Here is a 12,372-nt window from a genome sequence, read left to right as displayed (position 1 = left end):
TCCAGAGTGCCACACAAGGGAATCCAGCCTCAGTAGGCTGGTTATCACTGTAAACTACAGCTCTGGCCAAGGCTGGCTCCCCTAAAAGCTTTCTGTAGTGTCTATATGGAGGTTCTGATGGAATCGACCCAAGAATTACCATCCCCAACCCCCAAGAGATCACGATGTTAGCTACTGGGCAAACCCACCACTTTAATGTCTTCAGAGAACAAGGGGGTAGGGAAAGGGGAGGGATCCGCTGGAGAGAGAGAGAGAGGAAGACTGTCCACCAAGGGGGCCTGTTGGGACACATCAGGGAAGGATCTCCAGTAAGTTGGGAGTCAATCCCTGGGGTGTCCAGGAAGTGCTACAGTGTGAGAATGGACAGACGATCACAGTGACAAGAAGGGGTCCTTTAGCTGCCAGGGGAGGGCATCACCACCTTATAGGAGGGCTGGGGGAGGAGGGCAGGAAGAAGCCTAGAGGGAGTGAGGGGTGAGAGAGAGCTTCCCCCAGCCCTGGTAGAAGTGTGAGATGTTGGGAGGGGAGACTGAGAATGGAACCCAGGGCTTCAGACACCCCACTCAATCCCTTGCTACTTTTCAGTGCCCTTCATACCCCCACTAAGGAGATGGCAGGGAGACTTCTCAGGGGCCACTCTTGATGTCACAGAGCTCAGTATTCGGCTTAGTCCCAAGGAAGGGCTAAGAAAGTCAGAGACTGTGGGATGGAGGGGCATCTAAGAAGACTCATGAGCCAGCGTCTGCCCAACCTTGCCTTCCAAAGAGAAAGAGAAAGGAAAGAGCTTGGGGGATATGGCTCCCATTGAACAAGGGGGTAAACTGAGGCACCAATTGGTTTCCTAAGGAGTCTTAATGACTCCACCATGGCCCCATGCCTACCTGGTGCCTGACTTGCCCATCTCTTCCAGATGTCAGAGGACCCAAGGAGAGGCATGAGTCCTTGTACTACAGGGGAGCAGCCCTCAGCTCTAGACATTGGGAACTCTGATGCCCTGTGGTCCTGGGCCACAGCTGATGGGGCAAGCAGGCCCCTGGTGGCATCTCCTGGCATGGTGTGAGCATCAGGGCAGGGAGGTCAATGGGGTCAGTGAAGAAAGGAGGGGCCCCGATCCTCCTTCCTCCCACTGGTGTCTTTCTCTGGCCCAGCCCAGTGCCAGCCTAGGGCTTGGCCTCAGTTATAGAAGACCTCATCCTCTGACAGGGAGCTGCTGTCCACATAGTGGAGAGAGCCATCGAGCGGGGTCCTGGTCTCTGCTTGGCCTTGGCCCTCACTGGTGTTTGGCTCTCCTTGCCGCAGCAGCAGCTGCTGCTTTTCAGGGCTGGGCGGCCATGGTCCTGCTGTAGAAGGCTCCTCGGGGGAGTCCCAACTCTCAGCAGGCAGGCCAGGGGCAGGGAGAGATGAGGAGAGTGAGGAGGAGAAGGCCTGGAGGCTGCCATCTAGCAAGGGCCCATTCAGGAGGCTGTCCTGCAGGTACATGCTCCCGAGGTCTGTAAGTCAAGGAAGCGAGAGTTAGGATTGGGTCCTGACCCCTTCCAGCCTTTATCCCTCAGGTGGGACCCCCTTCCTTTTCCCGGATCTCCTTGTTTGAGAAGTGACAGGACCTCTCTCTGTCTCCATTTCCTCATCTGTCGAATGAGGAGGTTGACCCAAGCTTCCTTCCAGCACTAAATCTATGATTCCATGAGGCCAGGAAGTCCTGTGGCTAAATGAACTATGGGCATATAAGATATTAGTACCAGAAGGCTAACCGATATATTCTGACTCCAAGGCCAATCCATCAATCAGCAAGCCAGGTACCGGTCCTCTCTTGAGATGTAAAGGCAAAAACAAACAACTCCTACCCCCAATGGTCCCTGCCCTCCAGAAGCTTACGTTCTAACTGGCAAGACAACATATACATGTGTAAGCTTTTACAAAAAACAAATACAAGGTGATTTTTATCATGGAGGTGAAAGATAGGGGTTAAGGAATGACCGGTTGTAGGAAGAAGGTGGTGTGCCGGGGTTAAGCTTTGAAGGAAACTAAGGGATGTGAAGAGGGAAAGTGCACCAGGGATGGGGGACAGTCAGTTCAAAGGCCCAGAGGTGGGAACTAGACATTCATATACTAAGTGTTTCCTGTTATGTTTAGGGATGCCATCACTCTAGCAAACACTATTGTTTTCGGTGCTCTGACAGAGAATTATCTTCACACTCAATTTCCTAAGCTTCAGAATTCAGTAAAACTGGACTTTAATGCAAACTCCTCTGATTCAGAAGGCAGCATTACGAAGGAAAACTGTCCTAGGATTTTTGATACATTCCAGGGCAGGAGCCAGCTCTAACTTGCTAGACCCATTGTGAAATTTTCAGTGTGAAAATTTACACCTCAGAAACCAGCAAGCCAGACCAATCAGGAGGATTTATTGTTTTGTTGATTTCCAGACTTAAGAAAGTGATGGAGAAAGTGTTAATGATTCAGATCAAACTTAACAGGATTTACATACATTCTTCTCCCACCCACCCCAGCCTGGCTGTTAAACATCTATCAGCACACTCCTATGTCACTCTATAAATCTTGAGCTCAGCATGAGTGCACTAGAAGACTCAGGAAATGAAGTCATCACTAGACTTAGAAGCCCATTATTATTAATCATAAAAATAGGAAAGTAAGAAGCATTTAGGTACTAGGTGCTGGGCTCTGTGCTAAGCAATTTACAAAGATGAACTCATTTGAACCTCACACAACCCTGGGAGGAAGATGCTATTATTACTGCCATTTTACAGTTGAGGAAACTGAGGCAGACAGAGGTTAAGTGACTTGTCCAAGGTTACACAGCTAATAAGTGTCTGAAGCTGGATTTGAACTCTGGTCTTCCTGCTCCCAGGTCCAGAGGTCTATGCACTATGGTGCCACCTAGCTGATAATATAATAATAAGCAGGCACTACATAATAATAATAACATTAATAACAGCATGGATGTTAAGGTCTGCAAAGAGCTCTACATCCACAGTCTTCTTGAGCCTCCTAAAACCCCTGACGCTGTATGAGGCCAGTTTGGCTGGACAGATGAGTGCATGAAGGAGAGTAATGTATGATGGAGTTGGAAAGGTAGACTGAGGCCAGGCTCTTTGCACTAACCTAGCCTTGCTGCTTAGCATTCACTCTGGCTGGACAGGGATGGTCCAATGCTGGATCAATGGAAAATTCCAAGAGTAGAACTCTAAGTGCTAAAGCATTTCCTATGACATGTTCCCATACTCTCACCCTCCCTTTCTTTGCTCAGGGACCGCCTCTTCTCTTCCCTACCCTGATCCCAACCAGCTCTGGCCCTCCCGCCCGCCCCATTTAGGGGAAGGGCTGCTCTGGTCCCTGCTTGTGGCCCATGGACAGCTTCTGGCCCTGTCCTGTGTGATGAACAGGCACCTGAGGTTGGTGCTGTCTCCCAATGTCACTTCCTGTTCCATTGTTACTCTCATCCATTCATAAAGGGGGCCTTCTAATGAGAGGATCTGTGGAGCATTAGGGAAGAAGACACGTAGGTAGCGCTTTAAAATAAAACCTTGTCAATGATCTCATCCCATAATCATCTTCAGCCATCCCTCATGGGGGCATGGAGGTGACCCTGGGCTCCCAAGGCTTTGCCAGTGGCGTGTGGGCCTTGGCACAGTTGAGCACATTGGAACCGTGTCAAATGTGGGAGTGTCCACTCAGCTCAGAGATTCTCATCACCAGAGGGCTGGCCACTGGGGGATGGGGTTTATTTTAGACCCAATGACTCATGAAGACAGTCATGAAGACTACCAAGGCATGGGGGTTGGGGGAAGGAGTTGTTATAATCTGTCTGGTTATCAGGCCAGAATGCAGCCTCTGATGAAATCATCAGTCCTGCATGTAGAATACCATTACTGGACTTTTGTAAAGTATTTGATACTATTTTCATATTCACTGTCACCTGTTTTGGGGGGCAGTTAGGCAACACAGTGGACAGAGCACCAGGCCTGGAATCAGGAAGACCTGAGTTCAAATCTGACCTCAGACACTTACTGTGTGATCTGAGGCAAGTTCCTTCACCTGTGCCTCAGTTTCCTCATCTGTAAAAATGAGCTGGAGAAGGAAATGGCAGACCATTTCTCTGCCAAGAAAACCCCAAATGGCGTCAGGAAGTCGGACATGACTGAAACAAATGAACACCACCACAAAAGGCCTATACTATTCTCTATAACGGTGACCTCTCCATTACAATTCTCTCTGTTACATATGCTATATAAATTTGGTTTATATGTGTGTACAACCTTGTACCACTATGTATGTGTACGCGTGTATATGTATGTGTGTAATATGTGTACACACATGCACATGTGTGTACGTGTGCATTGTGTATATGTGCATGTATGTATATATTGCACTGTGCATGTGTATGTGGGTATGTGTATTGCATGTGTGCATGTGCATGTATATGTATTGCATGTGTACATGTAGTTGTGTGCATGTGTATGTGTGCATACGCATGTGTATTGTATGTGTGTAGGCATATGTGCATAAGTACATGTATGTGTATATGTGTATTGTGTGGGTGTGCATATGCACACCTGTGTGTATGTGTACATATATATGTATAGTTGTTTGTTTTCTCTTATCTATGTACCTGTTGTTTTCCCCCTCCAGTAGATTGTGAGGGCAGAAACAGTTTCTTTTTTGTTTCTGTATTACTTAGCACAGTGACTGGCACATAGAAGGCACTTATAAATTCTTTCTGAATATAATTAAATTGCCTTGTTCATCTTTTCTCCTTTTGCTCCCCTACCCCCACCCCCAGGGGAACATACCGTGTAGGGGGATGACATCCTGGGAACTCTCTCCATGGCACATCTCTTCATCTTCTATTGAGGACCAGGCACTCAGTGTGGCCTCTGTGATGGCAAACTGTTCGGCAACACCTGTATTGAGAAGGAGAGAAATGGGCTGGAGTTGGTAGCAGACACTACTCTATGTCCCACTGGTAGCTTCTATGGGCAGATTCAATGGAGGGAGACATTTCTTTAGGCTCTTTCCCATGCCTACCCAATGATCCCCATCTAATCTCCATCCAATGATCCAATGGTCCAATTTCCACTTAGCAATCTTCTATCTAACCTATGATCCAGTGCCCACCCAATGATTTCATTCCAATTCAATGATCCAGTGCCCAGGAAACATTCTACTCCAACCAGCCAATGGTCCAATGCCCATCTAACCACTCTATGCTCACAAAATAATCTTATGCCTTTATAATGGTCCAAGGCTCACCTAATGATGTTATGCTAATCCAATGGTCTAACACCTATCCACCCAAAACTATGCACATTTAATGGTCTAGTGCTCCTATGGGTGCTAATCCCATGCCCATACAATGACTTACTGTCCACTCAATGATTTAATGTCCATTCAATGGTCTAGAGCCCACCTGATAATAATAGTTGATATTTCTATATTGCTGTAAAGTTTACAAAACATTTGTTTTCTAACAACCCTGTAAGGTTGGTAGCTTAGTTATGATTATCCCCGTTTGGTAGAAGAGGAAACTAAAGCTCATTAGGGCTAAGTGTCTTGTTCAGGATCAAAGCAGATGAGAGGGAGAGTCAGGATTTGAATCTGGGTCTTTTGATCTTGTCCAATTCTTCTTCCACTCTAGTCTCCCCTCTGGGCAGAAGTATGTCATCTGAGGCTCCGTGGAGCCTTGACCTCAGTACCAGTCCTTTGCCCCTTGGCTTCGCCATCTCCCCAACCCACTGACCTGCAGCAAATCGAGCCTCTCGAAGCTCATCAGGGAGGTAGCTGTAATGTTCTTCCTCCGCTGGCGATGGGTCCCACCCCGACTGCTGAGCGCTCCAGCCTTTCCATTCGATCAGGTGGGCTACTCGGCCCCGAGCCATGGCTGTGGGCTTCGTGATGTGGTCCTTGATGCTCTGCACCACACCTGAGCATGTGGAGAAGCTGGGTCAGTTATCCCCTCCTCCCATTCTCACCAATGTGGCTATGCCCACTGGATCCTAGATCACAGATCTGGAGCTTCGAGGATGCCAGAGGCCATCTCGTCTCAGTTCCTCACTTAACAAATGAGAACATGGAGCTCAGGGGGCAGAGGGGATTTGCCCAAGGTCATACACAGGTAGTAAGTACCAGAGGTGGAATTGGAAGCCAGGTCTACCAACAGAGCCAGGGTTCTCGATCCTGTACTACCTTGTGCCACCATCAAAATACACATCAATGTTGCATGTTGCATTCTAGAATCAAGTAGAGTAGTGTGATAAGAGAGTTTCTGGCTTACTTTACGATGGGCAGGTCACATAAAATCGCTAGCGTGTAAAATCAAGCTGAGATATCAGCTATAGCCCTACTGTTATCTGGTTAGTTCCTGCTCTGTCTGTTTGCAAATTTGCAGCTTGAAATATCAGCTGCAGCTCTGGTGTTAACTGGCTAGTACCTTGTTTCACCAGACTCAGACCTCCCCCTTCTGCCATCTGTTCTTCTATCTGTAAATCAGTATCTTCTCTTATTTACTCTTTGAAATTCCACTGTTCCCATCCTGCTTATGTAACCAAAACCTGTAAAAGTTGGCTGATACTGCTGCTCCGGTCTCACTGATTTTTGTACATATAATAAAGTGATTTTTTTTTATCATAGCTCTGCGTTGTTGATTGGCAGCAGTACCTATTAATGGATCCTCAGATAATTTTTGGCTTGCAGGAATCAGTCAGTTCTGTAGGGATTCGTGGACTCAGAGCTGGAAGGGACCTTAGAAATGGAGTCCAATTTCCCATCTTCTAGCTGGGGAAACTGAGATCTAAGAGGGGTAAGGTGATTTGCTCAGGATTACACAGGTAGGTAGTATGACCAGGATTCCAGTCCTGTTCCTCCATCCAGGGTCCTTTCTATCACATCATATTCCCTCTTGGAGAAGAGAGAGATTGCTGATGCTGAGGGTAATTGGGAAAGGCTCCCTGGAGGAGGCAGAGCTTAAATGGAACCTTGAAGGATAGAGGGATAAAGGATGATGGAGAGGGCATTCCAGGCAGAGAAAACAGCTGGAGCAAAGGTGGCAGGAATAAGCCTGGCCCGTGGTGTGGGAGGGAGGGGAGTCTGTCTTTCACGCCTCCTACGCACAAGCTCCATGTTCTGTCCAACTTAGCTCCTCTTCTTTCTCCAACAGGTGTGACATAGTTTATTCTTTGTATTTGCCCCTGCATGAAATGTCCTTACCCTTTTTCCTTACTCATTTAATACACAGTCTTTGAGGTCTAATCCTCTTGGAAGAGTGTCTGACATGTAGTAGACACTTGATAAATTGCTGTTGGAGGGTCAGCTTTCTGACCCATATCTTCTAAGGACTGGTCTCTGGTAGAGGAGTATAGAAGATAGCAGGTCCAGGCAAAGGTCTGTTCAGAGCCATTACGAGGGTGGGGCAACTAGGACTTTGGCTTAGGGCACCAAAATTTAGAGGGAGTTAGAAAAAAATTAAGTTTAATACCTAGTTTCGTTTTGTCCCAGGGTAATTGAAACAATTGACTTTAGTACCTAGTCAGAAAGAATAATGAGGCAAAATAGGAAGTTGCTTACTTGTGGCAGTGTCTACCAGATAAACTCCTCTTTAGCTTAGTCCAGTTTTATGACCCTCCCCTGTTCATTTGTGGTTATTGTTTGACCTTCATTCTTGAAGAGGACCATGACATCAGGAAAATGATGCCATGACTTGCAAGTGAATTGGATTTAAGTGAGGGAAGACTGTGCAAAGTTGCCAGCCTCATTTTTTCTTATGGAGCCATCTGGGTCTAGTGGCCAGATACAGATCAGGACATCTGGAGATGGCCCCAGATGCAGTGGGAGATCTTGGCCTTTTTAAGCTAAGATCTTTCCAGGTCTCAGTTTGACTGAGGCAATGCCCATTCAGCGATTAAGGCTAGGGAAGAAATGAGTGGGGTGGGGCAGAGGGAAGGCTTTTTTTACCTACTCAAAATCAATCAATCTGGGAGGGGAAGACCCTCAGGGTTTCTGACCAAAACAGAAATAATCGCTATTTACTTTCACTCTGAGCCATCGGACTCAAACAATGACCAACTGGGCCTTAGGCTGGGACCTATTGTTGGCCAATCAGTGAAAGTCAGAGTGATTTGGGTTTAAGGCATGGTTCTTAAGAAAGAAATCTAGACTATAAACCCCAAGATTTTTTTATCTTTCTAGATATCTTTCTAGGATATCTAGCTATCTTTCTAGGTTTCAGTGGTCAAAATGTACATTCCTTTGGGCAGAGTACCCTCAGGTAAGGGTATGACACACTATATGAACAAAAGGAGAGGAAGGAGGAGACCAGAGAAGAGAAGGGGAGGGGAGAGGAGAGGAGCTGCATCCCCCAACTGGAACTGGCCAATTGGGTCCCCAATGGGGCAGCTATATCTTGCCATTGGACCCAGATGACTCTGGAGGAGAAAGTGAGGCTGGTGACTTTTCAAAGCCCTGCCTCACTTCAATCTAATACACTTCCAAGTCAGGGCATCACTTTCCTGTTGTCATGGTCCTCTTCCAGAATGAAGGACAAACAACAATCTATGAGTAGTATGAGCCGCCCTGTTCATCTAGCAAGTGTCTGTCTCCCTTGGCGGGGTGAGTCTTTAGAAATCAGTTTCATGCCATCTGTCCCAGGTGCCGTAAAGCTGCGCTCTGTCTGTACGTACCCACCAGGGATGAAGTGGCTAGGGCAGCCACGTTGTAATTGCTAGAGCAGGACTTGGACTCAGACAGGAAGCCATTGGGGGTCCGGAAGCATTTCTGAAGGGAGAAGAAAAAGGGAGGATCAGTGGGCAGAACCCTAGTCACACAACACCCGCCCCTCCTGTGCCAATCTCAGTCACTGGGTCAGGACCATGGAACGAGATGCTGGGGAAGGGATGGCCCAGGGTTGGTGTGTTGAGATCCCACCTTGTCCCCTCTGCCCCAACTTTTCCCAAAGGACCCAACAAGGACTATATGATGGGTGACAGCATGCCAAAGGGCCAGGCATGGGGTAGGGGCTTGGTGGAGAGGAGGACATTGGGGCAAGTCAACTGACCTGCCAGGGATCCCAACAGAAATCCATTTGTTTTTCCTAAATTGGGATGAAAAAGGGGATTCAGGCAGAGCAAGTTTCCAAGAGAGCATCAGGCAACTCAAATCCCACCTTCTGAAAGAGGCCTTTTACTGGTCCCCCTCGCCCATGGGGCCTTTCTCTTTCAGATTCTCCCTTCACCTGCCCTCTCTGTCTTCTGTGTGTGATGCTATTCACATATTGTCCCCTCCATTAGACTGGAAGATCCTTGAGGGCAGGTGCTGTGTCTCTGTATTTCTTTCTATCTCTAGAACTTAGCCCAGTGCATGGCACATAGTAGGTATATAATCAAAGCTTGTTTACTGATTGACTTAATTATACCACCTATGCTCATCAAAGAAAGATGGCCAGCCAGAGTTCCTGGAAGGAAGTAGAGAGCCCAGTAACCTGCTTATCCAGCCAGAGAGCAGGACTGAGTGCCCCTTAGCAGGTCTGGAAAATAAATATAGGTATTGCTGGATGCCTGGATAACTGGGAAATTGATACCTCATTATCTCTTCATAGATCTCTACATGGAAGGGACCTCAGAAGTCATCTAGTCAACCCCCTCATTTCACAGATGAGTAAACTGAGGCTGGGGGGGGGGAGTTAAGTGACTTGCCCAAAGTCACACAGGTAATAATAACCGTCAACATTTTTACAGTGCTTTAAGGTGTGCAAAGCAGTTTATACATATTATTTCATTACAACAACCTTGGGAGGTAGGTGCTATTATCTCCATTTTACAGATATGGAAACTGAGGTCTAAAGAAGGGAATTGACTTTCCCAAGGTTACGCAGCTGGTTAGTATCTAAGGGAGGATTTGCCTCAGGAAGCAAAATCAAGGGTTTTAACCCAGTTTCTCGGAATACAAATCCAGTATACTTTCCAAGGTACCATACCAAGAACCCTCCATTTCCAGACCCTTCATTTTACAGATAAGGATACTGACATCACATAGCAAGCCCGTAGCAGAGTCAAGATTCGAACCCAGATCCTCTGACTCTGCCTCAAACACCACAGATGTAGGGAGTCTGAATCTGCTGTAGAATTGTCAAAGTTGGCAGAGGATCAGAAGGGACCCCCAATCCCAGTGGTGTCCTCTTTGGGGGGGGGGAAATAGGGGTCCAGGTATAGCCTGGGGGTACAGGAAAATTGGGGTGGGGTGAGGGAATGTAGGGATGTCATTTACCTTGCTGGTGACATGGTCTGCAGCAGCAGGGGGAAGGTAGCCAGAGGGGAGGTCTGGGGCTGGGCAATCTATGTCCCTGGGCAGAGGGCAGTCCTTGTGGGCACTTGTGAACAATTCTGGAAGAAGAAAGAGCATGAGCTAAATAAAAAGGGTTGAGATAGAGGAAGGGAACCCCTGTTAGGCAGGGAAAGAGTGCTTGTTTTTGTTCTATTGGTGTCAGTCGTGTCCAACTCTCCATGACCCCATTTGGAGTTTTCTTGGCAAAGATACTGGAGTCATTTTCCTTTTCCTTCTCCGGCTCATTTTACAGCTGAGGGAACTGAGGCAAACAGGGTGAAGTGACTTGCCCAGGGTCACATAGCTAAGAAGTGTCCTGGAAGGAGTGGGGGAGGGGGACAGTCAAAGGTGGTGTCTAAATTCTCTGTCTGGCTTCCTGCCGGCCAGCATTAGGGATCTGGCCTCAGAGAATATCCAAGGTCGGACCCTGCCCTTAATTTAATCCCTTTCTTTGAAGCCTGGGCCATTAGACACTGTCCTGGGGCCTGGCCAATTCAGGCAGCTGTGTCCCTAGGAAGGATGGAGAGAGAGAGAAGTGTGGAATCTTGCAATGGGCAGGGGCCTCAATCATCACAGAGCTTTTCCCCTTCCCCAAGCTGGGATAGGAGACCCCACTTCAGTATTCCTTCCTTGCCAGTAGCCGCCTAGTCTCTTCTTAAAGACCCTGAGTGTAAGGGGACCCACTGCCCCCAGCCTGTTCCACTTTGGGAAATCTTTAAATGTCAGGTAATGTTTCCCATCTTGATCAAACTGAAACCTGCCTCTCTGCAACATATCCTCAACTGTCTCAATTCTGCCAGCCGCGGCCCAAGAAGAAAAAAGCTATTTCTTCCTCTTCATGACAACATTTAAAATTATTCAAGAGTTTTCTTTTCTCCAGGGTAAATATGCCCAATTCCTTTAACCAATCTTGGCTCGGCATGATCCCTCTTCCTTTCCTTTCCTAGTGGCCTTCCTCTGGACAGACAGTGTTCTTCCTATAATCTTACATCCAGATCAAAGCATGATACCCCAGACTGGTCTGATGAGGGGAGGAAACAGACGACCCGGGTCCTCCCTTGTTCAGGACACCAACCTTCTACTAATTGAACCTAAGACTGACACCAGCTTTTGAGGCTGTTGCTTCATCTTGAGATGGTGAGAAGGGAAGGGTTTTTGAGAAACCAAGGAATAGGAAGACAGGGCAATAGACCTGGGCTTCGGTTTGCCCTCTTACTGTTTGAGGAAGAAGGAATGCCATGGTGCCCAGAGAGATCTTTCATTAGGACTGACTCACTTCAGGGTCACGCCAGCCCACCCCAGGGCAGTGGTGGGCAAAACTAGGCAGTTGCTCAGTTAGGAGAATGGGTGGGAGGTTTCTTATGGGGATGCATTCCAGACTCTAGCTATCCCTTCCTTCCCTGGGGTGAAATTGGGGGGACCATATATCCCCCAATTTCACCCCGGTAAGAACTGGAGGAATGAAGGAGACTAAGAAAAACAGCAGAGGTAAAGGCTTCTCAGAGGAAGGGGCAAGGGCCAGAAACACCTGCATTTAACAGGTCAACTGCAACCTAGAAGTTGTTTTTAGGGAAGGGACCAAACTTTTTTTAAAAACCTACCATGTATCCACTAGGCACCATGCCCTACAAGTACAGCCCATGTGTGAAGCTCTGTTGGGTGAGGGACAATGTGTGGGATGGTGGGAGGCCACTTGAGAACAGGGCAAGAAGACCCAGATGCAAATGCTCTGGGTAGTCACTTTTCCTCTCTTGGTCTTCATTTCTTCCTTTATAAAATATAGAGGCCATCCAGCTCCAAGGAGAGTAGGGAAAGGCCTTAGTCGTCCAAGGCAGTTTACAGAGGCCTAGAGGTTCAGTGACTCGTTCAAGAACACACAAGTTATAGGAAGTGCCAGAACAGGATTCAAGTCCTCAATTCATCAATCTCTAAATCAAGCCTCCTTCTCTAAGTCCTCTCCCAGTTCTGATATTCTGTGTTCTAAGGACCTTCTCAGCTCTGACATTCTGTGTTCTAAGAGTCCTTCCAGCTCTGACATTC

The 12,372-nt window shown here is 47.5% G+C and overlaps 1 protein-coding gene across 1 annotated transcript; it reads right to left on the bottom strand.

Moving 5' to 3' along the window:
- Window positions 1-172: 172 nt before the first annotated feature.
- FAM131C (family with sequence similarity 131 member C) lies at window positions 173-10,413 on the bottom strand (the record flags this gene model as incomplete). Its single annotated transcript, XM_069096587.1, has 6 exons — window positions 173-1,490; window positions 4,812-4,922; window positions 5,759-5,941; window positions 8,694-8,787; window positions 9,068-9,103; window positions 10,276-10,413. Coding segments are annotated over 6 exons (879 nt in total), but the record flags the coding sequence as incomplete, so codon positions are not given.
- Between the last annotated feature and the right edge of the window lie 1,959 nt (window positions 10,414-12,372).

This window comes from Petaurus breviceps, unplaced genomic scaffold, assembly GCF_028583685.1.
Source record: "Petaurus breviceps papuanus isolate PSGF00001 unplaced genomic scaffold, PetGlider_PUasm1.0 243650, whole genome shotgun sequence".
NCBI classification, from domain to species: domain Eukaryota; kingdom Metazoa; phylum Chordata; class Mammalia; order Diprotodontia; family Petauridae; genus Petaurus; species Petaurus breviceps.
This window is presented reverse-complemented; position numbering and strand designations above follow the sequence as displayed.